This window comes from Strigops habroptila, chromosome Z (assembly GCF_004027225.2).
Source record: "Strigops habroptila isolate Jane chromosome Z, bStrHab1.2.pri, whole genome shotgun sequence".
NCBI classification, from domain to species: domain Eukaryota; kingdom Metazoa; phylum Chordata; class Aves; order Psittaciformes; family Psittacidae; genus Strigops; species Strigops habroptila.
Genome location: NC_044302.2, coordinates 79,268,440 through 79,294,058, shown reverse-complemented (window position 1 = coordinate 79,294,058; position 25,619 = coordinate 79,268,440). Strand labels below are relative to the sequence as shown.

At 36.1% G+C, this 25,619-nt stretch overlaps 1 protein-coding gene across 4 annotated transcripts in view; it reads left to right on the top strand.

Annotated features, from left to right (window-relative positions):
• Nucleotides 1–25,619, top strand: part of NLN (neurolysin) — a 38,413-nt gene that overhangs the window by 11,490 nt on the left and 1,304 nt on the right. For 3 of the 4 annotated variants that reach the window (XM_030471137.1, XM_030471138.1, XM_030471140.1), the window contains exons 2-12: nucleotides 2,034–2,290; nucleotides 4,783–4,931; nucleotides 10,178–10,285; nucleotides 11,755–11,857; nucleotides 12,604–12,764; nucleotides 14,135–14,270; nucleotides 16,483–16,849; nucleotides 18,003–18,204; nucleotides 20,817–21,003; nucleotides 22,275–22,403; nucleotides 22,896–23,032. In XM_030471137.1, coding sequence (XP_030326997.1) covers nucleotides 2,034–2,290; nucleotides 4,783–4,931; nucleotides 10,178–10,285; nucleotides 11,755–11,857; nucleotides 12,604–12,764; nucleotides 14,135–14,270; nucleotides 16,483–16,849; nucleotides 18,003–18,204; nucleotides 20,817–21,003; nucleotides 22,275–22,403; nucleotides 22,896–23,032 — 1,936 coding nt within the window. Of the gene's footprint in view, nucleotides 1–745; nucleotides 767–2,033; nucleotides 2,291–4,782; nucleotides 4,932–10,177; nucleotides 10,286–11,754; nucleotides 11,858–12,603; nucleotides 12,765–14,134; nucleotides 14,271–16,482; nucleotides 16,850–18,002; nucleotides 18,205–20,816; nucleotides 21,004–22,274; nucleotides 22,404–22,895; nucleotides 23,033–25,619 lie in introns of those variants that run through there. The other variant, XM_030471139.1, reaches the window with a different exon arrangement.

Genomic DNA, 25,619 nt, shown 5'->3' with positions numbered 1-25,619 from the left:
GCAACTGTTTTAGTCTTTGTTTCTGATAAAACAGTCGGTCAGTGACAGGGCTATGTTTTTACATGTCTGTGTGAAGGTTATGAATGACAGCTGTAAGTTCTTTAAGAGAGAGTATTTGTTTCATATCATGCACTTTCGCATAGTTGTCAGCTCTAACGTTGTTCAGGCTGTTGTTTTCCTTGGATTCTATTTTACTTTTATTTTGACCATAATTTGGCACATTTCATATTCTTTCTGATGTTCTCGAGAGGCGGGGGAGTGGGGTAGTGTTAGAGTTTAGAGGCTTGAACCTACTTTTGAGGAGGTTCCCCTTCAGCTCCCACAGGGTTGTGCCAGAGATGTACTAGCGGTGTGTGAAAAACTAGACATAGGGCAGTCCAGAGGGAAACTGTTCATGACTTAGTGAAGGACCATTCTTTGATGGATTTGTAGATTCAGGGTAGAATTCAGTGGTTTGGGGGGATGGGAAACCACTGCATTCTGGAATGCTAATACTTAACCTCTTGCTCTCATGAAAGCAGCTTCATTTATCTCAAACTTCTAACTGCCATTCAAAATTTCAGAAGTCCAGTGGAGAAGCTACTGGGGCATTAATGTCATAACTGAATTAGTACCAGAGTAGAACAGAGGTGGAAGGAATATTCTTTATTCAGGCTTCATTTTCAATGTTAAATCATCAGCTTGCTGGACATTGATGTTTCTACACCCGTAGAAGGGAAAAGTAAACATCTTGCCTACACTGGTGTGGGAGGATTTGAAGAAACTGGTAAGAAGGAAAAAAAAATCTCAACACAAAGATTAAATGGAAATGTTGTCTTTCATTTTGGTCTTGCATAAAAATAGATTTGTCTAGGCTATTTCTAGAGAATGCCTCTTACAGATGAGTGAGACTTTTAACAAAAAGTCTTGCCTTCAAACAGAAGGCAGCTCTTTTCAGATTGTTGGCATTTCACTCTTCTGCTGTGTTTTTCCCTCAGGCTAAAATTGCCTATCCTTTTATGCATGCTCCCTCCATTGTATGCCAAAACCTATCTGAACACTTATGCACATACCAGACTGGTTTTGCGATAAAATTAATACAGGTACAGTGACTAGTGTTAAGAAAAAAAGGTATTTAAGAGAAAAATGTATTTAATTTAAAAATAGCATTAAGCAAACATCCCTTTCAGTAGCAAGCTGTCTTGGTGTTGCCCGAGTCTTGATCCCTCTCCTTTATACAATCAAGTTGAATGTTGGTTTGTTGGGGTGGGAGTAGATGCCTGTATTTCTGTAGCCAGTGTCTTCATAACTTGTGCTTGGATTTGTTGCTCCAAATTCAGGGTTTTCTTTTTAATATTGTTAAAAAGATTAGTGAAAAAACAGCCATTCATTGCTCAGCATAATAAGATCAGCTACACGTATAAACTTTTCTGCTAGCTAAAGCTGAAATATACTTGATTTCTATAATCAGGATTAATAGTAGGTAAATTACAGTAAATTTATGTAGCCCTTCTGGCAATAGAATGAAACTGTATGTTTAAAATCCACAACAATTACAGGAATAAATTTTCAAGTGAGTAACAACTAGAAGTTTTCCTCCTATGGCTGATTATGTGGCAGTCATCCTGTATAAATGTAAAATTATTTTTTGTAGTGAATCTACAAACACTATGTGGGTTTTGTTCCTTATTTCAAAAATGCAAATATTGTCTGTTTCTGTAGAGTTTCAGTAACTGTTACTATGTTTTTCTTAAAAGATTGAATAGTAATTTAATCTGTCTGGTTTTGCCAATATCCCTGTCTGCACTTAGTCATCCTGTAGATGGAAAAGGTAGAAGACAGACCTCTGATTTATTTAAAAATAGACATAATTGTTAAGGGTAACAGCTGTGTATGATCCTGCTGGACAAGTTATGGCTCTAAAAAGGGCTTTATTCTTGCTTCTAAAAATATTCTGTAATTATTAAAGGTCTATTTTCTTTTTTTTAATGTTTGCTATAAACCTCCTCTTGAACTAGAATCCTGCTGTGCAAAGATCATTTTTATACTTTCAGGTCCATTGGGCCACAGCTTGTGTTGAGAATGACATTAGGAGCAGAAATTACTAGCCAGCTCAAGGCTTCTTCATACATAGCATCAGGCCGAAACCTTCTGAGATGGGACCTGTCACCAGAGCAAATTAGAACAAGAACAGAAGAACTAATCAGGAAGGCAAAGCATGTGTATGACAGTGTCGGGATGCTTGATGTTGAAGAAGTAACACATGAAAATACTGTACGGGCTTTGGCAGATATAGAAGTGGAATATGCAGGTTAGTGTATGTTTTCTGTCATTCTTTCCATAGGGCATTCCATATGCGCATAAAGAAACATTGAGAAATGGTAGTCGTTGCTTACCATTCTGATCTGTGCTGTTCTTGTGTAGAATGTGTAGAGGCCTCTCAAGTGTCCTCTGGTCACAATAACCTTTCAGGATCTCTGAATATGTAAACATGATCAGCTAACGAAATTCTGCTGCCTTACTCTAGAGACAAAAATAAGCATTAGCAAAACTGTGCTGTTGTTCTCTTTGACACAACCAGGAAACTGTTCAACAGTCAACTGGTGTTGGTCACCTGTTTTCTTTTGGCATGTGAAGCTCCACACAGTTACATTTTCTTTTCCAGCTGTGTACAGCTGCTTGGGTACAGTGTGTAGCAGTGAAGATTACAGTATCTGTAGTATGCATGGGTAAATTCAAACGTGATCAGCAGTGCTTTTTGCAGACACTGCAGAATCTGAGACAAGCAGGTTAAATGGAATGATTGAAAGCTCCTAGTGGAGAAAATGTGATGAAATGGGGGCATTTTTGCATGCTTTTTTGAAAGAAGACTGCTCTACTTGCTCACTTTCATGTTGTAGCTTGCAAGGCCTAGAAGAATCCATGGAGAGGTGTTGGTCATGCAGTCGCCTCTAGACTGTTCTGAATGGATTATGAAGACATGCCAATACATGGATGGAGTTTAATGGTCTAACACAGATCATTTAGTTAATTTGTTAATAATTGTCAATCAGAGAAAATGGGAAAATAAAAATGTGCCTTGGATGGCTTTGTTTTGAAAAACCTGTCAGATGGTAGCTGCATGACTCTTAAAAAATAGTGTATAATAAAATGTCAAGTTCTCTTAAATTCTCTAAAAAAATCTGCAGTAGCAACAGAAGTGCTAAAACCAGCCACCTTAGCTTGGAGCAAAATCTTCACCTAGCAAAACAGAGCAGCCTCCAGCTCAAATGATTGTACTGTAACATTAGTCTGGCTTTCACATTGCTTAAAATTGCAGTTTAGCCACATCTAGTGAATTGACTGGGATTGATGCTGGCAGAAAGACTGAGTAGTCTTCATCCGAACAGCTTCTTGTCAGATTCAGTTTTAATTGTACCAACATATTTGGTATAATTATTGTAAGCCTTTTCACCAAGGTATAAAACCCTCTGCTTTAAATTAAATTAGAAAGAAAATCTATGTTTGATTCAGAGAATAGTCGCCATCAGCTTCCCAGCATAGCCACCAAGACTTGCATCTTCCAAGATTTACTTTTTTTTTCTTTACATGCTATTGGAGTAGTGGATCATATTTAAGCTTTCACTGCTAACCTTCAAAGCTGTATGTGAAATTAGCATGATTTACCTGTGAAGTACCATGGCATATGGTAAAGATGTATTAGCACAGCAATACTTCCATTAGAACCTTGGGTTTTTAAGGCCTGTTTGTCCTTTTCACGTATGCATGAAAGACCTACCCCAGTAACTGGAACTTAACCATCTGAAAAGACACAGACGACAACGGGCTGTACATTTCACTTGGAAGCTGCCAAAACTCACTTCATCGTTTTGAAACATCTTGGCGCAACAACAGGAGTGGGAGAGGGAGTTTCCTGTGGACCTCAAGAAGAATCGTATGCCCATGTTTGCATTCCGAGGGTTTCTGAAGAGTTAAGAGTGTCTCAGGGTTTGATAAAACAACTTCAGATTACATAAAATTACGAAGCTTTATATCATCCTAAAATGTTGTTACATTAAAATATGCTTTTGAGGAGGTGGATGGGAGTGAAATTATAATTGATTTTGAATTAAGTTAATTCAGCTGGTCATAACAATTCATTCCTATTTTAGGAGTTTCTATTTAATGTCTTTATAAGATGCAGTATTCCTTTAATAAGCAAGGATTTATTTAATCTCAAAAATGTATTCTAAAAAACTAGTATTATTCTAGAAGTGCAAAATACATAGACAGCATCTTCTATGTTTGCTTTATTGTTTCTCTTTAAACACAGAAGAGAAGATGGGAATTTGAGGCTGTTCTCATAACATTGTAAAAATAACTTCAAGGTAGATGGGCCTGTGTGAAAGATTCAGAGCTTTTCACTTTAAATGCTAACATGGAAGCATCTGTGCCAGCTATGAAACAACATCAGTCTTCACTTACTAATAGTTCATCTTTCAAAAATCATATACAGTTGACTTTGTGGAAGTTGACTTTGTGGAAGAAAGAAGATGAGATAATTAGGTTTGGGTAATAGATAGTTTCTGTAAAATGTTTGTTTGTTATAATGGTGTGCGGTTTTGTCCTTTAACCTATTCATTTTTACATTATCTGTAATCGCTTTATTTATTTTGAGCCTGACCTGAGATGTCAGGTTGCTTTGGGTTCCTGTTTCTTATATCTTCTATAAATATCAGAAGGGGGGAATTTCCTTATCCTTAACGCATCTTTAAAGTGTTTCTAGCTTTCTGTGTAAGTGTTCATTGACTTTTATTTAAACAGTGGAAAGAAGCATGTTGGATTTTCCCCAGCATGTCTCACCCGACAAAGAAGTACGCATAGCAAGTACAGAAGCTGACAAAAAGCTCTCCAGTTTTGATGTGGAGATGAGCATGAGAGAAGATGTGTTTCAGAAGATTGTTTATTTGCAGGTAAATCACAATGATATCTGCATAAATTATGGAAACGTAGATAAAATTCTAGCAGTGAAAAACTTCTCTAAAGTTAGTAACCACAGTGCTTTTCAAGCGTTTTCAAACCCATTACTGTGTGTTTCCCCTGGGTCTGTACCAGCTAACTCTTTCCAGTGGGACACAACTGCACAAAAAGGCTGTGGTTCCACAAAAACTTAAGCTAGTGTAACCTGGTGCTCCCACTCTTTGCCTCTCATAGTCTATGTGTGTGTATCTCTCTCTCTCCATTGCAAGAGCTTTGACTTTTCTCTAATATTCTAATGAGCTGGTACAAGGAAACCCATCAGGAAAAATAAAATAGATTGTTTTCTGCTGGCAGAGCTCCCTGAACTGTTTGCCTAGAGGCAAGGCATCACTAAGGGAGAGGAGGGAAGGAAAGAGGCAATATAGCAATGTATTTAGTGCTTATTTAGTATTTAGCAATGTATTTAGTGTATTTAATGCTTTATATTGCGTTTGAATTTGTGTCCAAAATTGTGCTTTATTGAAATTGTTGAGAATTTTAAAGTTGAGTTTTAAGTTATGAAAGTTAATGTGAACATATAACTGGGGGTGACCTCTGAAACTGCCTCTTTTAATCTGCTAATTATAGACAACTACATTGCATACTCCTCCTCGTATGTTGCTTAAGCCTCAAAACTAAGTCAAAAGTTACATTTACTGTTGAACTAGTTTCTATGTCTTTCGTGTTTCTTTTCAGTTTCCCTTCTAATTGAGCATCTTCTAATTGTATCTTGTATTCTTCACTTGAACTGTTTAATTTGTAGCTGGAACAGGAAGAATGTTCAGTTTTGTTTAAATGCAGCTAATGACAGTAATAATTTTCCAGACGTCTAATTTAAAGATAATGCAAGGAAGCTATCTAATTGAAAAATTTGTCCATGCTTCAGATGTGAATCTTCCCTTTCAACCCCACTGATTTTTAACCTTCATGTGATGCTGATGATATGTTGGAACCATATTTCTTGGAATCATTTGTTCTTTGCAGTGTTGATTGGGAACCAGAATAATATTTGTAGCACCTAATAAACCAGTACCATTCTCTTATATTGCTGTGTTTTCTAGGCACACTTTCAAGTGTTATCCTCTAGCTGGGTATTGTTGTTTATGTGATGTGGAGGTATTTAATAGCTCCATTTTAAGGACCTTCTCTTGTGTGTTGGCAGATAGTGCCTTATGTTGATTTTCTTTTTTTTCCCCTGCTCTTGCTATTAATTAAATGGTTTGGTATGTTTTTATTATTTGCTGTGATTTTCCCCACCCTCCATTTAGATACATGTAGGGTTAATCTGCCGTATCTATGTATTTTTAATTTACAGAAATTTCTGATAGTGGCTACTGAAAACTGATTGCTGTAATTCACTACTATTACTTTCTTACAATCTTTATTTCTTTAATCTTTTTCATTTGGTGCTTTCCTACTTCATTTTCCTTTGCAGCAATACTTGGCTTTTATAACAGTTACAATTGTTGCTTAAATCTCCATTTAATTTTTTTAGAGATTTTTCCTGGCTTAACTGCAGCATACAAGCATGATTTAGTATTAGTTTTCCAGAGATGCAGCCTCTGAGCATATATCAACTTCATAACAACTCTGACAGTAATAGCTTTCTTTGTTATAGAATATATGTGAAATTGCCAGTAGGGTCAGATTGGTCAAGTGTTGCTGTTTCCAAATCACAATTTTCTTGTTATTTTTTGCTAAATTTCTAATGCCTTCTGCTGTTACAAGAAGAAGGCATTAGAAGTACTCTTCAATCTGACTTGGTTGACAAGTCAGGTTCCAGGACCACATTAAAAAAATGACTTCCACAAACAGAAATGGTGTCCTTAAATCATTTTATCAGTTTAAATGAGCGAGTAAATCATTTTTATCGAATCATTTTTTTCATGGCCTTTCTGAGGATTTAATAGTTCAGGTATATGAACTCAGTTTCATGATCCTGCACAGGGACTGGATTAAGACACATCGAGAACAAGAGCCCTCGCGCTCCCATATTATTCATAATACAGTCAGTCTACTAAAAGATGAGTAAATCTGTTTGATCTCAGTGACATCTTGAATGTTTTTCCTCCCTTTAAAAAGAACTGAACTTTTCTAAGTTAACAACTCTTTAATATTCTGCTAAATTCTGCTTTATTTAAGAACTGTTGATGATGGAAGATGTGTGACGTTTCTGTATTTAATTTAAAAAAAACCAAACAAAACCCAACTTAAAATAATCCAGTCTCTTTTCCTCACACATTAGGGAAAAGAATTCCTGCATAAATTTATATTGTTGAATATGCTTTTTAGAAAACTTTTATTTTGGGGTCCAAAACTTGGAATAAAGGTGAATTTAGTACTCAAACTGTGATTTTATATTTTATTACTCCTAACATCTGCAAACATTGGCTAGCAGAGGCATGCTTAAGAATGTTGCAAATCTTCTCCAACTACACGCCCTCAGGAAACACAGCCCAATGTAAAGAGCTGCTGCAGTTTTTGTTCATGATATTCTAAGTATGTTTTGTTTCTTACTCTGCCTGAAGATTTCATGGAATAAGGTGGCATTGTTGAAAACAAGTATTAAATTTTATATAAAATCATCAATGATAACCACTCTAAAACTTCTCAGAAGTTCCAAAATTTCATGTGTGTAGTATATTCGAAATGAGCACTTCTGTTGTGTAAATTGTTCATCAAAGAAACATAGGATGGGATACACCATCCTGACCAGACTGAAGTTCAGAGATGACCACAGTGCACCCTTCATTCCTGTGTCTGTGAGTGTGTCTGCACTTCCTTATCCTTAAAGACCTGAAAGATCTTTTTGAATGTGTATCATCCTTATCATAAGCATGTCTGTGATGCAGATAAACTTCATAATGGCTAATATTAAGACTAGAAGCTATTTAACATATATTTCTTCTGAAGTGTATGGAGTGATGTATAGTCACCATGGGTGAACACTAACTTAGTTTTCTCCTCGTTTTTCCCCAAAAGAATTTTTGTATTTCTTAGCTTTAGAAGGAGCCATTGTTCACCGGCTTTAAGGGCTTAAATTTAGTTTTTGTGAATTCCCTTCTTCTGCCTAAAATCTTAGCAGTTTGTGACCAGGAGATTTTCAGGAGCATGACAGTTCGTATGCTTAATGGAGGGTCTGGGAGATCCCTCATAATGCCTAAATAACTCAGTAAGACTGAGTTATTCACAGTCCTCTGTCCTTAACTGTTACTGTGATAAAAGTAGTATCTTTTTGTAGAGACTGGAGTACTCAATTTTTTTCTCAACCTTTCTATTTTTGAGCCTGCAGCACAGTTAGCACAATATAAATGTTAGTGTAGTGACAGCATCGGCATTTTTCATCTCTGTCATTTTGAAGTTGTGCTTTTTCTGTCACACAGTCTTAGGTCTGAAAAAAGAACCCTGGAATTTTGGGTTGTCCAGTGGAAAAACAGTATGGGATAATTCTGATTGTTACAAATATTTTTGTACTCAATATCACAACATTGACACTCCCAGATGTAGTGCTTGATAGCATAAATATCTTCATAAAGCTGCAGAATTTCAGGGAGTATTCTTTGCCAGAAGCAGAGCAAGAAGCCCAAGTGTTGCAGGGAGTAGGGTGATGGCATTCTTCTTATCTTTGTGTTGGGAAATACTCATGTGTTGCTTGCCTTATGCATTTATCACAAATGAGGATGGAGATGTGAGGTTTGACTTGGAGAGGACAGAAAGCATGATTTTCTTCAGTTACTTTCCCTGCAAAAGGGAGAATTCCACAATTTACATCCTTTTATTTAAAAACAAACAAACAAACAAAATATCAACACCTGAATGCTGAAAAAAATATCATAGCCGTAGTGAAGGGTATACAATGCAAGCACAGGGATTAATTATCATTGACTTCAGATGTGTGGTGACCTATAGTAGTTAGATCATCCTGTCATGAGTCTATGGATTATTTGTTAAATTACTGGTAAAGAAGTGATAATAAAAAGAAAAAATATTCATCATTAATCATATGACAGTATCAGTAAACTAAGTTCAATTTGCCTATTGCTTTAGAAAAGTTAGTTTATCACCAAGTGAAGTGATTGTTACAATTGTTTTTCACTGGATTTAGAAATCCTTGCAGATAGACTTTTAGGCACAATTGTACTAATGCTTGGCAGTCCTGCTGTAGCATAATGCTACTGGGACTTGATACTCTTTTCAGAGTGCAAACAAAGCTAACCGTTCTGAGCTCCTTCATGGTTCTAAAAACAAATTTCCATTAATTGTTTAATCTGACATGCAGGACACTTGTATTTATGTGGTGTTGTGTGGGCTATTTTTAAATGACAGTTGGGAAAATATCTGTTTCAAAGTTTTTGCTCTTATTTGTTTTCTCTTGGAATACAAATAGGTTCCTGTCTTGCATTTTCTCTGTTTAAGGAAGAGAGGTAATTTGTGCTGGCCAGTCATTAGTTAACAGCTGTACACAGTTGTGTAACTCTTTCATAAAATCTGCATGTTTCAACATCCTAACATTTCAGAGGTGCTAGTCAGGAATTAATTGTATGTAGTTAAGCTGATGAGAGGGTTGTTAAGACAAGTCAGAGCTAATTCCAACAGCTTCATATTCAAAGGTGAACTTAAATAGAATATGTCTCTTTTAACAAGAACTATAACTTAATACCTTTTTTCAAATGTTCACTTTTAGGTGAGGCAAGATAAATTTAAAATGTGTACAGCATTGTTTTCAGTTTTGGGAAAAAAGTCAAGGTTCTGGATTAAACAGTTATGCTGCAGTCAGTTTGAAGGAAGACCTTCACAGGACTGATCCATCTTCTGTAATCTTTTGGGGATTTTTTTAAATCCCCCTAAGTTTTAAGGTACATTGTTGTCTTATAGCACTGATTTTCTTCAAGTATGTATAGGAAAGCTGTCTCTACAGAAAAAGCTTAAGTGCACTGTACTATAAACTAAAAGGGCGTGCCATTATGACAACATGTAAATATGTTGAGATAGTAAAAAATATTTCTAAACCATGCTACATTAATGTAAGAATACTCTTGTATAAGGTAACTGGTTTTGGAAAGTCCTTCACACTAAAATCTGGGATAGTCCTTTTTTACTATGGTGGCATTCTAAAGAACAACTCTGTTCAGACTCTTCTAATGCTTGGTATGTTTATTACACATGTTATAAATTCAATTATTCTATACTGTCATTTCAGCAAACCTGTGATCTTCAAAACGTAAAGCCTGAAACAAAGCGGTATCTAGAGAAATCAGTTCAAGTGGGAAAAAGAAATGGACTCCATCTTCCTAAAGAAGTGCAGAATGTAAATATGGACTATTAGTTTATAAAGTGAAGGTGACAAATTGTTGAAGAGATGAAATTATGGTTGCATAACTGTACTGAGTCTATGTTTGAACTTTGTGCTCTTGGACTTGCTTAATTAGTGCTCTAGTCTTAACTGTTCTTAGTTCCAGATCCATCCTTTAAACATTAATCACCTTAAGGTTTTAAAATTAATCTGTAGGCACCCATGGTACTCAGTGTATAGAGGTGGTATGCATCACCTCTCTTAGCCTTCCAGAGTAAAATAAGCCTATCTGGGAGAGGTTTGTTCTATATTCTGATTACCGAGAATGCCTAAATTCGACAGCCAAGAGAACCCTCAAAAATTTTATTTTTGAGTCTAAGCTTCAGGAGTGTGTATAATTGTTAAAAAGACACAACTATTCTAATTTCAGTTATTAACCAGTGTTGTAAAATATGTCCAAGATTTTAGCATTTTTACTGAAATAACTTAAGGTAGCTTAAAGGGACCATAAGCCACACTGAGTATTTTGGCTGCATTAAGGGGGGGTTTACTCAAGCATATAAAAGCACTTGTCACTTCTGAAAATCTTGAAGTAAAATTATCAGCATCTGAGATAATGATTCTTAAATTCTGAGTGATGTTGTGTAACGATCTCAGTTTGCGCCTCCTGAATAGACTTTACGCTTTGTAGAAAATAATCATTCTTCATCCACTTCCTTCAGTTACAGAGATCAGTTTCATCTGTATTTGCATTGCTAAAGAGCAGCTGATGCCTCTACAGGGATGTTGAAATACTTTATAAGGAGACAATTGTTGAATTACATTTAAGTAAAAACTTGACTAATGATAGTCTGCATATTTTTGTGTTTGGTGTGTATTCTTCTGCGGGTACCTGCCGTGTTCGTATGAACTTGACAGTAAGGGGCAGGGACATGCTAGGATCTGTTAGAAAATGTTTCTGATGGGTAGATTTTAGGATTTTTAAAAAGGTTTTGGAATGGTCTTGCCTTGTGTGGGTATTCTCTGCTTTTTGTCATAGTTGTACAATTCCAAGAGAGTGTTTTTCAATAGGTTGCATGCACTTTTACTTCTTTGATTCTCATTTATTTTAGTGGACATTTTTACATTTAAAATTGTAACTTAAGGGTTTAAAATAAAAGAATGTTAGCATGTAATACTGTTCAGTGAACATGCTTATGTGTTCAGTCCCCTCTGAGTTGAGAACCCATTTGAAACGTTATCTGAGCGATAGCTCTAACCCAGAGTTCATCGGCAGCTATATTGCTCAGGACCAAAAGAAAGATAAAAGGGAGGCTGAGGAAGAGTGTAATGGGATGCTACACACTTGCAGTGTGTTCCTGGCTCAATGCCATCAGCTGGTAAGGAGCCTAGCTGGAAAAAGTGAAATACTATTCATGTGGAGGATAGTAATTGCCAAGTTTTATTTTTGTGTTTCCACTAAGTTCAGTTTATACCCGATACAGGAAATAAAGACAATGAAGAAAAAAATGAGTGAGCTGTGTATAGACTTTAACAAAAACCTGAATGAGGAAAACACATTTCTTGTGTTTTCTAAGGAAGAACTTGGTGAGTAATATGCTTGCTCTTTCCATTTCTTCAACCTTCCAGTTTTACTGATGTAGTGGGGTTTGGCCCAGTGAATGGTGGTTAGATCAAGTGAAATTCTGACAGATTTCCAGTCTTCTCTGTTTCCTTTTTAATCCTTCCCCAAAGTCAGTTTAGAATTACCCTTTGCAAGTGTTTATGGTCTCTTCATAGATTTGTGTTTCTTGAAGTGTTTGCCTCCTGTCAAGTTAGCATATCTGTCCTACGGTTTTTTTTCATAACTTCACTCTTCTCTGCTTCTTTTCTCAGTTCTTTGCCATCAGGTAATCCCCTGTGTATTGTATTCATTGCAATTCATTGCAATTATTGCAGGACTTTCCTGTCCTACAGTATATTTTAGCTACATCAATCATTTGAACTGATCTGGAGATTTCATGTGACAGAGAATTTGGGAGTTCATTATCTGAAAATTATGGCATAAAATGTGCTTCAATAACACCAGAGATTTTTTCTGTATCATATTCGGGTTTTTTTCTGGTAGCCTTAACATGTACTTCTCTTTTGATCACAACTGTTTCCAATTTCTGTTTTGCTTTGTTGGAATTTGAAAAATTTTAGCAAATTTAGTTATAAAAAGTGGGGTTATATTTCCATGGGCATTTCTGGTGTCATATTAGATTGCAGCAAAACAAAATGCAATAATCTCAGAAAAAGAGAGGGGAGTAGATAATTCTGGTAAACATTGTGTATTAAATTGTGTTCTATAGAAGGCCTTCCTGATGACTTTATTAAGAGTTTAGAGAAGACTGAGGAAGACAAATATAAAATTACTTTAAAGTATCCCCACTATTTTCCTGTCATGAAGAAGTGCTGCATTTCAGAAACCAGGAGAAAAATGGAATCTGCCTTTAACTCGAGATGCAAAGAGGTATGTTGTGTATTGACTGTGCTACAAGGTAATGACAGAGATGAAAAACAGAGCTAGGCATTCAAATGTTAGATTTTTCTATATATTGCCTAGAACTATGAAATCAAAACTTATCAGTGTAATCTTTAACAGTTCCTTGCTCCAGTTTGTTCTGATATTCAAAGACCTTAGAAAGTTGATGATCTGCTTGTGTGTATACATTTCTTAAACTTTCAGAGGTGCTGTAAATAGAAGTAGGATTTTGATCTTTTGCCAAATTTCCCCATAGTGTTCCACAGCTGCTTAATGGCCCTTTCCTCCCAGAGAAGGACATCTGATTGTAGCTTCTGTAGTACATCGAGATTCTTCTGAATGCGAGGGATTATTTAAGCACACATATTAATTAAGAAATACAGGTGATTAAATATGAAATTAATGCATTACATATTGATGAGAATTTTAATTAGGTGTAGAAAAAAATCTCAAAAATAGCTGGAAGCCTGCCTTATAGAAAGAAGAAATATTTTCACAAATAATTTGCTTGATACTAATGACACTGGGCACCTAGACAGGTACAAAAATAATGAAAATGATAGGAAGGATAGAAGTGTCATTCAGGCATTGGTACCAACCATTCATTAGAGAACAATGTCAGACTTGAGCTTTTGTACTTGAAGTGCTGGGAAATTTGAAGAGTACAAGATAAGATAAAATGTCACCGGAACTGAATGCTGTTCAAGTCAGTACACTTAAAGGGGTTTGCTGTTAAAACTGTGGGACAGTCTCTGAAACTAGTTCTTGAAAAAAAGGGTTTCCCCTGAGAAATCTCACTTTTCCAGAACTGGAGGTTATCACAGTTACATTTTCATCTTCTCCACCACATTTAGGTCAGGGCCTGGGGTTTCTGTGTTTCAAATCTCTTCCTCTGACTGCTTTTGTCAGTGGCAAAAGATGGAAATTTGCAAACAAGCTTTGAATGTTGGCACAATAGCTTTGCAGTCTGTCTTCCCCACTAACAAGCAATTAAGCCAGCTGTCAGCCATTTCCCTGTTATCTTTCACATTGAAATGATTGATAAAGGAAATAAACTCTTTGCAACAGTCAAAGATTTGTTGTTAGCCTTAAAGAAAATGGTACATCTTTTGATTAAGTAAAACAGATAAAATAGGGAGAGTAATGACTCAGATTGACTAGAAGACTAGCTACCTGCAATCAAATGCTATGGTAAAAGATTACAAGAATCTAACTACACTTACACTATTCCATATTTATATCTTAAAGTGTTTCATTTAAAATATTTGCTGTTTCTTATGATTACAGATATTCAAATAATTGTTTCAAACATGCATTTTCTGGTTTCACTTTACAAATTTGCCTCCTTTCTTTTTTAGGAGAACACGAAAATTCTTCAGCAATTACTTCCACTAAGGGCAAAAGTGGCAGAGCTTCTTGGTTATAATACACATGCCAACTTTGTTCTGGAGGTAAACACTGCAAAGAGCACAGATAACGTAACCGCCTTCTTAGGTTTGTCCTTATTTATAAACAATACTTTTAATATTTGGTATGGCAACTTGACTCCTCAGCCAGGATAAATTTAAATACATATTGGGTCACAGTGTCCTTCATGTTTAGATAGAAAATGAGTTGTTGCCTCTGTTCTGGCATATATTTTTTTTAGACCATAGCTGTACAAATACAATTGCTCCAAAACAGGAAAGTGCAAGACAAAAATCTGAAAATAGCTGCTTTGTGACAGGCAACAGAAGCAAGCAGTTATGCCTTTCTCTGCCCCAAAATGCGGTTATCCTAATTTAGAACCAGAATAACATTTGCAGCCTAAGCAATTTTATCAGTTCAAGAGGCTGCATCACAGTTGCAGCTTTTCAGTCACTTAGGTTAGCTGCAATTTTTTGTGCATCTGTAGCCTTAATGCCTTTTTCTAATACAACTGCATTAACTATAATGAAACATTACTAATTATTAATGAAAGTATGTGATGATGCAACTTTCATGAGCTGAGTTACAGAGTTAAGTCTTGAATGATAGATTGAATCTTGAATTCAAAAGCCTTCTAATGGAATTTGATCTGAAGACAGAGCTATCTTGAAAATTTTTAAACTGAGCAGTTTACAAATTTATAGTAATCCTGTTGACCACATGGTGCCCATTATTGTGTATGGAGTTAACCTACACTTTCTGGAATTATGTAGTTCCACAGAATAGTATGTGTTCCATTATTAATGTGTCCTAACACCACTTAGGATTGTATATTGATAAATCGTATAAATAAACCCTCCAAAATAATTTAGTATGGTGGTAAAGTCTGTTTGGTGGTAGTGAGTTTTGTGAACTTACACATCAGTAAAGAGGTTCAGATGTGCCTCTTTTTTCACCTGTAATTCTGTCACTTTTCTCCCGTTATGGTGTGAGCTCAGCTCCATATTTGACAATACCAGTTATCCATATATTTGTCAATAAACTTATACTTAATTTTGGTTTATAATTAAATGTTATAGTTACCTGATTTTTAAAGTGTACTTAAAGTAGTTTGCACTCTTTTCTATCCATTTTATTTTTGTAATTCTAAATGCATTTATGTAATACTGTAGTTTTTAATTTATTTTGAAGCTGACACACCTCATAATTTAGCAGGCTTTTTTGTGACTAACTGTTTACAGTATGAGATAATATACTTTTCATAAATATCATGTTTCAGGGTAATTCTCATAAAGGGAGAATGTTATTAAATGAATTGTCAGTTTTTATTTAGTCTTTTCATATATCTTCAGCTACAAGCATGATAGTATGTTTTGCTCTGCTTTGTTCATATATATTCATGTTTTAAATCAATACTCATAAGCTGATCTTATGGCTTGGGAGAAAAGCATTCTGTCATATGACATTCTGCATTTAGTATAATACGAGCTGTGAACAGTATTTCAGTCATGTAAATGCATATAGTGCCTTACAGCCTACCTAGAAATAAGTGTCAGTTCCTAAATTTTACACTCTAGGTACCAGTAGTGAACACTAACCTGAATTCTTAAGGAAAAAGAAAGTGTCTGGTAGTCCTGAAATACTTACAAGAGAATAGGTGCAGTATGTGCTTTAGTAAGTTTTTTATGGTCAATATATTGTATTAATAGTGCTATGACCCTTTCTTGTCCAAGAAAAACTATATTGGAAAAAAATGGCATCGTAGAGATTAATATCCAGTAGCATTGGTAGTCTAGAAGCTACCCATTTTATCAGCAAGAACTCTTTCATCTCTTGTCCTTTTATAGGACTTTAGCTGGAAGTAGGTCATAATCGTTTTGGAAAATCTTGGGAAAAAAAGTGTTTTAATTTTGTGTTGCAGTTCCAGTGACTAGTAGTAGTTGTAGTCTTCAGCTGTTTCTTCAGAAATACGTCAGGAAAACTGAGATTACATGAGGTAAAATCAAAGACTTCAAGCAAAAGCATCTAGTGTAACTTCCCATTTCTCATGTCTTTGAAAAACTCTAAATTTACCAAACCCCTTCACAGTACTGTGTGGATTCCTGTATTATATACAGCATGCCTGCAATTAAAACTCATTAAGACAAGAAAGCAGACAATTTGCTTGCTGTTGGTCAACAAATGGAAAACTCTAGCATCCACTCTTGGGGCATGTGCTTAAAACTACGAGTATGTATTATAGGAATACACATTATAGTAAGGAACACAGAAGCTTATTCCAAGGCAATCTTTGTTACAGATGATTTGAGTAAGAAGCTAAAGCCGTTGGCTGAGGAAGAAAGAGAATTCATTCTAGATTTGAAGAAAAAGGAATGTAAAGAAAGAAACTTTGATTGTGATGGAAGAATCAATGCATGGGATCTTCATTATTATATGAACAAAACAGAAGAGCTGAAGTACTCCATAGATCAAGAAAAGCTGAAGGAATACTTCCCAATTGAGGCTGTTACAGAAGGCTTACTGAATATTTACCAGAAGCTGCTGGGACTTGTATTTGAGCAAGTAGAAAGTGCTCATGTTTGGCACGACAGTGTTAGTCTTTATACAGTAAAGGATAATTCAACAGGAGAAATGTTAGGACAGTTCTATTTGGACCTTTACCCCAGGTAATTATGACCTAGTGTTTTATTTATATGTTTTAAATGGAATTGGTCTTAGTGGGTTGCTGGTGTCATTGAAATTCAATGCATTTGGAAGTAAGTATTTGTCCCACTGACAAGACTATTATTATGTTCATTAAGCTGTCCTCTGGACTGTATTCAGATTGTTTACACTTTTTCTTTTTTGCACTACTACCATGTTTCTTGCTTATATTCAGCTTATGAAGCATTACTACTTTGTTCATTTTCTGTAGTATTGCTGTCTAGTCAGTTGTCCATAATTTTTTGCCTCTATGAACTTTTCTCCTTTCTAACTGTAACACTGTGTTTAACTTTTCACTTACATTGAACTCCAGTTCAATTATATTCCTATCTGCCAAATGTTCCTAGTTTCTCCCAGTTTCCATTCACACTTTATGTGTGTATTTTGTACACTATTGTCCACACTGCTAAAGAAAATATCAAATAGGTCAGGACCAAGAGTAGACTCCTGTTGAGCACACCATGAAATGTACTTCCAGCTTTATCTCTATAGCTCTCCATCTCTCTTTGTAGCTATTTACAGCATCATCTGTGTTCTGTCAGAGATTAGGAGGTTAGACTGAATTTATTCTTAGCTAGCCCTTTTTGACTGTCACTGGGGGGGTTTTGTATTTAATTTTTTTTTTAATTATTCTTTAGCAATTTATAAATTGCCTGATACTCTTCTAAAATATAAATTGATTTAAGGCTACACAGGTTTAGGGAAAAAAAATAGAATCTTTTTTTAACTTTTGGATCACACTGAAAAATGCAATGAACTGTATTCTGAAGTTAAAAAATAACTGTATAAGAGGACAGAACCTAGTCCTGCCTACTACAGTAGCAGTTTAACTGCTGAAGTATATATACTTCCAGTATTAGAGTAAAAATCAGATTCTTGTAAATACTGCTGTGAATCTTAAGCTGATGTGATTTAACTACCTTTCCCTCCTCCCCTCCTTGTGCTCTAACAGGATATTAAAATTAGTGAGTCTTAGAAGTTACAAAAAGATGTAATTTCCTTGTGTAAGGCTTTAAAGAGACACTGACTGATTGTCCCTGTTCTTGAATGGGCTTCACCATTCTTGTGAGCAGGCTTGTGGTTTGAAGATGCTGTCTGATATGTTTTCTTATACAGAGAGGGGAAGTATGGGCATGCAGCATGCTTTGGTCTCCAACCCGGCTGTCTTCTCTCTGATGGCAGCAGAATGATGTCTGTAGCTGCTCTGGTAGCCAACTTCACAAAACCAGCATCAGATCGCCCATCGTTGCTGCGACACGATGAAGTAAAAACTTACTTCCATGAATTTGGTCATGTAATGCATCAGATATGTGCACAGGTTAGTGATGCTTCTGTGCCATTATAAGACTTCTCCACTGTCTCAAAAGAAAGACCGAAGTCTGTTTTGGTGGTTTCTAATTTTAGTGAAGTACATATGCAGTTTTTTGTTTATTTCTCAAAGTAGCAGGTTGAGGTGGGTTTTTGTTGCGTTTAAGTTTTAGTTAAAACTACAGCAATGTTACACCTTCTTATGAAAAACATTTTCATAGGAACATATAATTTTGCATTTGCACCACACAGGTATCTGTGACAAATGAACAGATCCATGTGTAATGTAAAGAAGGTGCTCAGTGGTTGCTTCTGTTACAGCTGACAGAGGGCTTTTTATCACCTTTAGTAGCATCCTAGATATTAGAAGCAAAAAAAGGTTGCTGTATCTAGGAATGCAAACAATTTGGTAATCCAGATTACCTCCAGCATTTTGGCATTTAGTACTCTTGAGAGCTGTCACTCTTGACATTAAAAGCATAAACCAGACCTTGCCTGAGCTATTGTGTGTTCTGGTCTCCTAACTGATAGTCAGGGTTCTTCTCAGAGTGACCAGAAAGAACTGAAGCTAGTCTGCAGATTTTGCATCAAGATGTCAATAAAGATGTAAAATTGCTGATTTCTTTTTTTTTTTTTCTTGTTTTTACATGTGAAATTAATTCTACCGTATGATAAATTTCTTATTGGCCTAATGAAGATTTTACGTTACAGGGAAGGACAAGCCTCAGTATTCTTTCACCAAAAAAATTGCATGGTTATGTACAAATCCAGATTTGTATAGCACTGCTTTCATCTTCTTTTAAACAAGTACCAAATGATCGAGTCGGAGAAATATGACAAACATTAGATTTGTATTCTTTACCTTGATCCTAGAGACGAGGACTGCAGAATAAACAAAGTCATAGAAACCCATATATTACATTCAGAATTAAACGAATAATGTTCAAGGAAACTTCAAAACAAGTAGTTAGAGTTGCTTAGATATTTTTGCATCATGTTGAAGATAAAAGTATAATGTTTATTTGATAATCTTCACCCTAAGACGGGTGTTTCTGAGCTCAAAAATTGCGAAATAAAACCTTTCTTTTAAACTACCTAGAAGACATTTATAAATCTGGCACATTCAGCGTTGGTACAAAATTGACCACAAAACATTTTGATAACCAGTGAGGGTGTGTGTGGGTGTTGCAGAACCGCTTCTGGGCAGCCCAAGCTAACAATTCCAATGCTTATGTACTTCACTTGCTGTGGAATTGCACACAGGTCAGGGAGGCCTGCTTTTCCCTCTACTGTTGTGGTTTCTGTGTGCAAAGCTGCTGTGCTTACTGCTGTTGTATTTTATGTAAGTTATTTGCACACCTGCAAACAACTCAATAGTTCCGCATAAGAAAATCCTGTCATCTGGGATTTGTGTGTGCAAAGCACTATCTTGTTTCATATGGTGATTTGTTTAAGCATATTAAAACTTGACATTTAAAGGGTATGTGTGGATTGGACTGGGTGGGGATATGTGAGCTGCTGGTAAAGGTCAGCTTTTGGATACTGAAACTCCTTTTAATCTACTGGGGATCTGCTGGAAAGTGACGTATCAGGGCAGGGAAGAGATCTGTTTATGCCGATGGGAAGGAGAGTTATTGAGGTACCTTGAACCAAATGTCTTAATTTTTTTTTTTCTGTTAGCATGGTGTGTTTGTGTTTGTAAATAAGGATATCTGGAGGCCAACAAACTCCTGCACTCTTCTTGCCTTTTGCTGTCATCACTTTTATCACCATTTCTTCCCAGCTGATGCTTCCTAGCTTTCCTTCATAGCTTTTCTTCAGCAAGCACAATAAGAGGGGCTAGCCTGTTACAACTATGGATTTGAGTAACTCACAAGTGCAAATGAAGGCAAATGTTTTTCTCCTTTTCTGCTGTTCTTCTGAAGAAGAACATAAGCATGCGATACAGTTGTCAGTTCAATCAGTTTAATAATACGTCCTATGTTATACCTTTTTTTTTCCCCTGCAAAAAATTAAGTTCAAAAGCCAGTACTCCTGCGGGGCATGTGTTCCTCCACAGAGGATGGAATGTAATAATATCTGCAGCTCTTAGAAAGGTCATTTGGGAAACTAAGAATCCTCTTTTTCTTTTAGCACTTGAAATATTTTGTTAGAATGTTGCTGAGAAGGGAAGAACAATAAAATTGGGTTGGCAAGAGGAGGTAGACTTACTACAGCAGAAGTATGGAGTCAGACCAAATAATTCCTGTTGACATTTGAACAACTGTCTTTTAGAAGTGACTGTTTCTTTTTAGAAATATTTTGGGTTTGAAATATATTTTAATGAAGATTTTTAACTGTATAAAACTTTTCTTCAAAATTAGTGAAGGGGGGAGCTATTTAAACATGAAGTGGTTGATACTAAAGTAAAAAATAAAAAGCTCCAATGTGCTTGGCTTTCAGAAGGAAGATTCTTCTGTCAGTGATAGAGTGTCAGATTTGGAGAACTTTCATGGATAAAGTCACTAGGATTCATTTATTTCAGGCCATCTATTAACACTGAAATTTTGGCATCTGTAAATTTATATTCTGCTAGAAATCATGACTTCTATTTTCATTTAATATAATGGCTTTTCCTTTCAGACTGATTTTGCTAGGTTTAGTGGAACTAATGTGGAAACAGATTTTGTAGAGGTACCTTCACAAATGTTTGAGAACTGGGTGTGGGAAAAAGAACCACTACAGCAGCTGTCAAGACATTACAAAGATGAGAGCCACGTTGAAGACATTCTCCTTGCAAAACTTGCTGCCTCTAGATTGGCTAATACAGGTACCTCTCTGCCCTTTCTCCCCACAGAATATGCATGAAAATATACCCTTTAAAACACTGGTGAGAAATTAAAGGCAAACATAACAAGCCCATTACATTTCTTCTGTGTGTACACTTAATCGCTGTCTGGGTTTATTTGCATGGGTACTCCATTAATAAAGGCTATGATGACAGATACCACAGTTTGCAGGAACAGTAGCAGCTCTGTTTTTCCAGGCTACCTACAGGACTAAAATAGCTTTGCATTCCTCTCAATGTGACTTTTTTACCTACAAACTTTGCTCATGTAAAATTGGGAGGAGGGGAGGGAAAATCCTGGGGTTTCTGTTATTTGGTTTTTTTCTGGTACCCCAGAGCAGGCACTGTGAATACAGTATCAGATTTTCTACATCTGTCATCCACATTTGTTTTGCATGTGACACTTGACAGACACCAAAGTTATTTGCAAATTTACTGAATATACATGGCAGATCCAGGACAGAAGTGTTGTAGCACTGCATTGTTCAAGCAGCCTCGTAAGTTCTCAGTCCAGAACCTTGAGTCTGTGTTCCCTACCTTCCCAATAGACACACTGCTTTCCCAAAATAAGGTCCTAGTTCTCTTCTCCTTCCACATTTTGTACCAATTTATATGTATCTCCAAACCAAGTGGTAATCTCATGTCATTACCTACCATCTCATTGTTATTCTGTCACTCTCACCGCTCTGTCCCCATAATCAGGACTCCGTGTTATCATAGTCTTACCCATTTATGGTGCAATTTGTCATTAAGCCACTGCAGTTTATTGTGGCTTGTACAGGCAGTGTAGCTGCATAAGCATTTTGTCTGAGTAAAGGTTCCTATTTCGTAGCTTCTTCTAAAAAGCCTACAGCAGCTGCAGCAGCAGTTCTTGCTGGGTTTCTGCCTTAAGGTAGATACACTTACTACCATCTGTGCAAGCCTGAATGAAGTGGTATACTGGAAGTGAAGACATCTGAAAACATAATTTTAAATACTGAACTTTTCTATTTAAATATCTGCTTTATTTTGGTTTTGATCTGTAAGGAAAATAACATTTGAAAAGATGAAGCTTATAATGGCATTTCTTCCATGAAAAATATGCCTCTCAACTTTGTAACTGAACCAATTCAAATGCAAATGGCATAACTCCAAGTTTTTCCATGGTTAAAATTCTAATAATTTAGGATGCTTTTTGAGATCTTTGAATGAGAGGTGCTAAAGCAACTCCAGCTACTTTGATGCTAGTTAATTAAATGTTCTTACCCATTTAGGCCTTTTAACCCTCCGTCAGATTGTTTTGAGCAAAGTTGACCAGGCTCTGCACACAAAGCCATCTGTTGATCCAGCAGATGAATATGCTAAATACTGTATGGAGATTCTAGGAATTCCTGCCACCCCAGGTATGTCAGTGTGAAGCTTTTATACAGCATGTCCAAATGGTTTGGTTAAACATGTCTTTATTTCCCAATAATGCTTGGCATATAAAAAGAACAGAGTTGTTGTTTATAAAAGAACCTACTTTATGAAGCTGAAATAATTACTTTGAAACTTGGGGTGATCTTAATGTTCTCTACTGAAGGAAGCTTAAGGTAAATGCAAAACTTTACCATTTGCAAGTTGTAATTTAGAGTGACATGATGTGAATACTACTTCAGATGTTCTGTCACATCTGTGTTGGATGTGCAACTAGCCTAAAATGGGAAATTGAGTTTCCTTTGTAGTCAACAAAATATGGCTAATACTTTGAGGCATACTCAGACCCTATATGTTAGAAGTTTCAAAATAGTTGATATAAATTCGTTATTAATTAACTCTTAAAGTTGAAGTACTGTTTGCATCAAAGGAAGAAATGCATTTGATTTGAATAAATTATTGTTAATCTGCTTTTCAAGGAACAAACATGCCAGCTACTTTTGGACACCTGGCAGGTGGTTATGATGGTCAGTACTATGGATACCTGTGGAGTGAAGTGTTTTCCATGGACATTTTTTACAGCTGCTTTAAACAAGAAGGAATAATGAATCCAAAGGTGAGTGATGAATACTTTTTAGTAAAAACTTTTGTTGCAGTTTCTCTCTAAAATCATGCTTATTGCAATCATGATCCATAGGTATAACATCTCCAGTACGTCTTCTGTACCTGTCAAGTTCAGATGAACAAAAAAAAGTGTATAAATGACTTAATTACTTTAGAAAATAACCGTAAAATTTCCAAGAGCACTTGGATTTAAAAATAATTCTTACATAGTCATATGTTTAATATTACGGTACTTTTAAGACATTGTGACACGTTGACTAATACCTTCCTCTTCAATTTCAGACTAAAAAAAACCCCATATTCCTGCACTGCAGGAGTAGATGCATATTCTTCTGCTGTGAAAGTTGTATAATAGTTCTATTTCCGTTAATAGTACCTCAAGTGTGTGGTGCTTTTATGTAGTTACTATTTAGAATATATTTTGAATAATAAAATAGAATTTATTTTGACCTTTCCCTTTCACAGCATCGCATAACTTACATTAATTTTCTTCTTTAGTTCTTGTCGTAAGTGGCTTTTTAAGTTCAAATGATTCACAGGTTCTAGGTTTACTGGGCTTCTTTTTCCCTCGTGCAATTGTCCAGCCTATTCTGCCTCCAGCAGAAGTAAAGGTTAGCTAGTGATGTGGTTAGTAGTCCTGCCAATTCTGGCCACCTTTCTTATTTTTCAGAGATCATAGTATTAGACTTGTGAGTTGAGATGCTGCAGTTCTGTCATGGGAAAGAACTTTTGATTTTCCTGGTCCTCTTATCTATCTTCTGGACTCAGCAGCCAGCACTTCCCTTCAGTAAACGTGTACAAGACAAGTGAAGGAGAAAATAGGAAGTGCTCGACTTTCCTGTTTCTCTCATGGAATTTGCCCTTATTCCTCCCTTTCCTTGTCACAGCAACCAGAACTTCTAGAACTGTCCCTCCCTCTAGAGGGTGGAGAAAATAAACAACATAAGACTTTACAAAGAGAGGAGTCCGAAGTGGAAACGGGATTGGGGCTAGAAAACTGAGGCATTGGTTAGACCAATAAAACTGAAAAAGGATTTTAATAAGAAAAGCAGCAAGCTGAATAGTTTGAGAGGAGAGGTGATGAAATGTTTGGAGGTCAAAACTGATTTTGAAATGCCAGGGATTCATGACAGGTACGTGTGAGAATAAGCATACCTCTCATTTAGTGGGAATGTTGATACTTGTAAATAAGAGCAGGAGAGAAGAAATGGCAAGTTAAGTGAGAGAATAAATTAACTTTTCAGTAAAATACTGTTCATCTTGAAAATGGCATCTGGGGAGGGGTCAGACTTGCTCGGCTTTTTTAGCTGTTAGCAGTTGGAAGAGATGGGTAAGGCTGCTGGTGCCAGACTTGTGGGACTTTGTGTCAGGTCTCAGTTCTGACACACGAGCAGCTCTCCAGTGTCATCACAGACCTTTCTTTTCTGTTGTCTTTACTCCCTACTCTCAAAACTCTTTTATGTGTAACTGTATAGTCTAAAACCCTAAGCTAAAATTTGGCAGAGTTGCGCTGTGACTTTCACTTCTGAGGGATGAAAGTGCCTTTTATTCTGATTTTTGGTGGGAATTTTTGTTTTCTTTCTCTGTGTATGGGAGGCTTTGAGATAACTTAATTATGCTAGGAACTAATATGTACTATGGTTCAGCTAAAAGGCAACTAGAGCCTCTTTTAATGTGAAGCCTGCTATCCACGTTAAGTAGTAAGGTAGAAAAATGATTGTGAGTGTGTCACTCACTCTCTACCATATGTGTGTGCACAAACACTTTGCTTGAATGCTGATACAACTTCAGAGCTAACACTGGGAAGATTTTCCCTCTTCCTTCTGAGCCATGCTGTCTCCTCAGATTGGTTCTCTTTCAACTTGTTTTTCTTATTTGCATTCCGTTTAAGTGTAGTAGAGTTCCACGGGATGGGACAATCTTTTATAAGCAAATACTAGGTACCAATATGATTTTTGTAGTTACTCGTATTTCATTATATCTGGAATTAGACTACTCTTCAGAACAGCAGGAGAGGAAAATGGTTATGGTGTTATGACTAGGGCTTTTAGAAATTTGGCTTACCTCTTCCTGTTAGAATAAAACCTCTCTTCCTGTTTTGAGCAGCAGTTATAGAAACTAGTTTCAGAGACTGTGTCTATAAAAATTCTTCAGCAAACACTTAATTGGTTGTCTCATTTCTTAATTCTTGCACATTATCTGAAATTACTTCTGGTCTCTCCAGAACTGAGCAATGGTCTGGCTCTGGAGACACCACAGCAAAGACTCAAGTATACTAAAATAACACTTTTAAACTATAAGAAACCATATCTTCATTTGCTCCTGATGTTCAGGAAACTAACACAAATAGTGAAGTATGACCAGTGCTTCAGTGAAATTTCAGGGGGGTTTCTGTTTTGGTTTGGGGTTTGGTTTTTTTTGTATTTTAGGTTTTTTTGCAGCTGTAATTCAGACATTGCAATTGGCAATGCAATTAAGTCATGGAAGTCTATCAGTTAAAAAGACCTATGTTTGTTTTTGCAGTACAGCTATCAGGAAGTGGTCTGGTTCTGTAACCTCATAGTTGTGACATGTGGGGA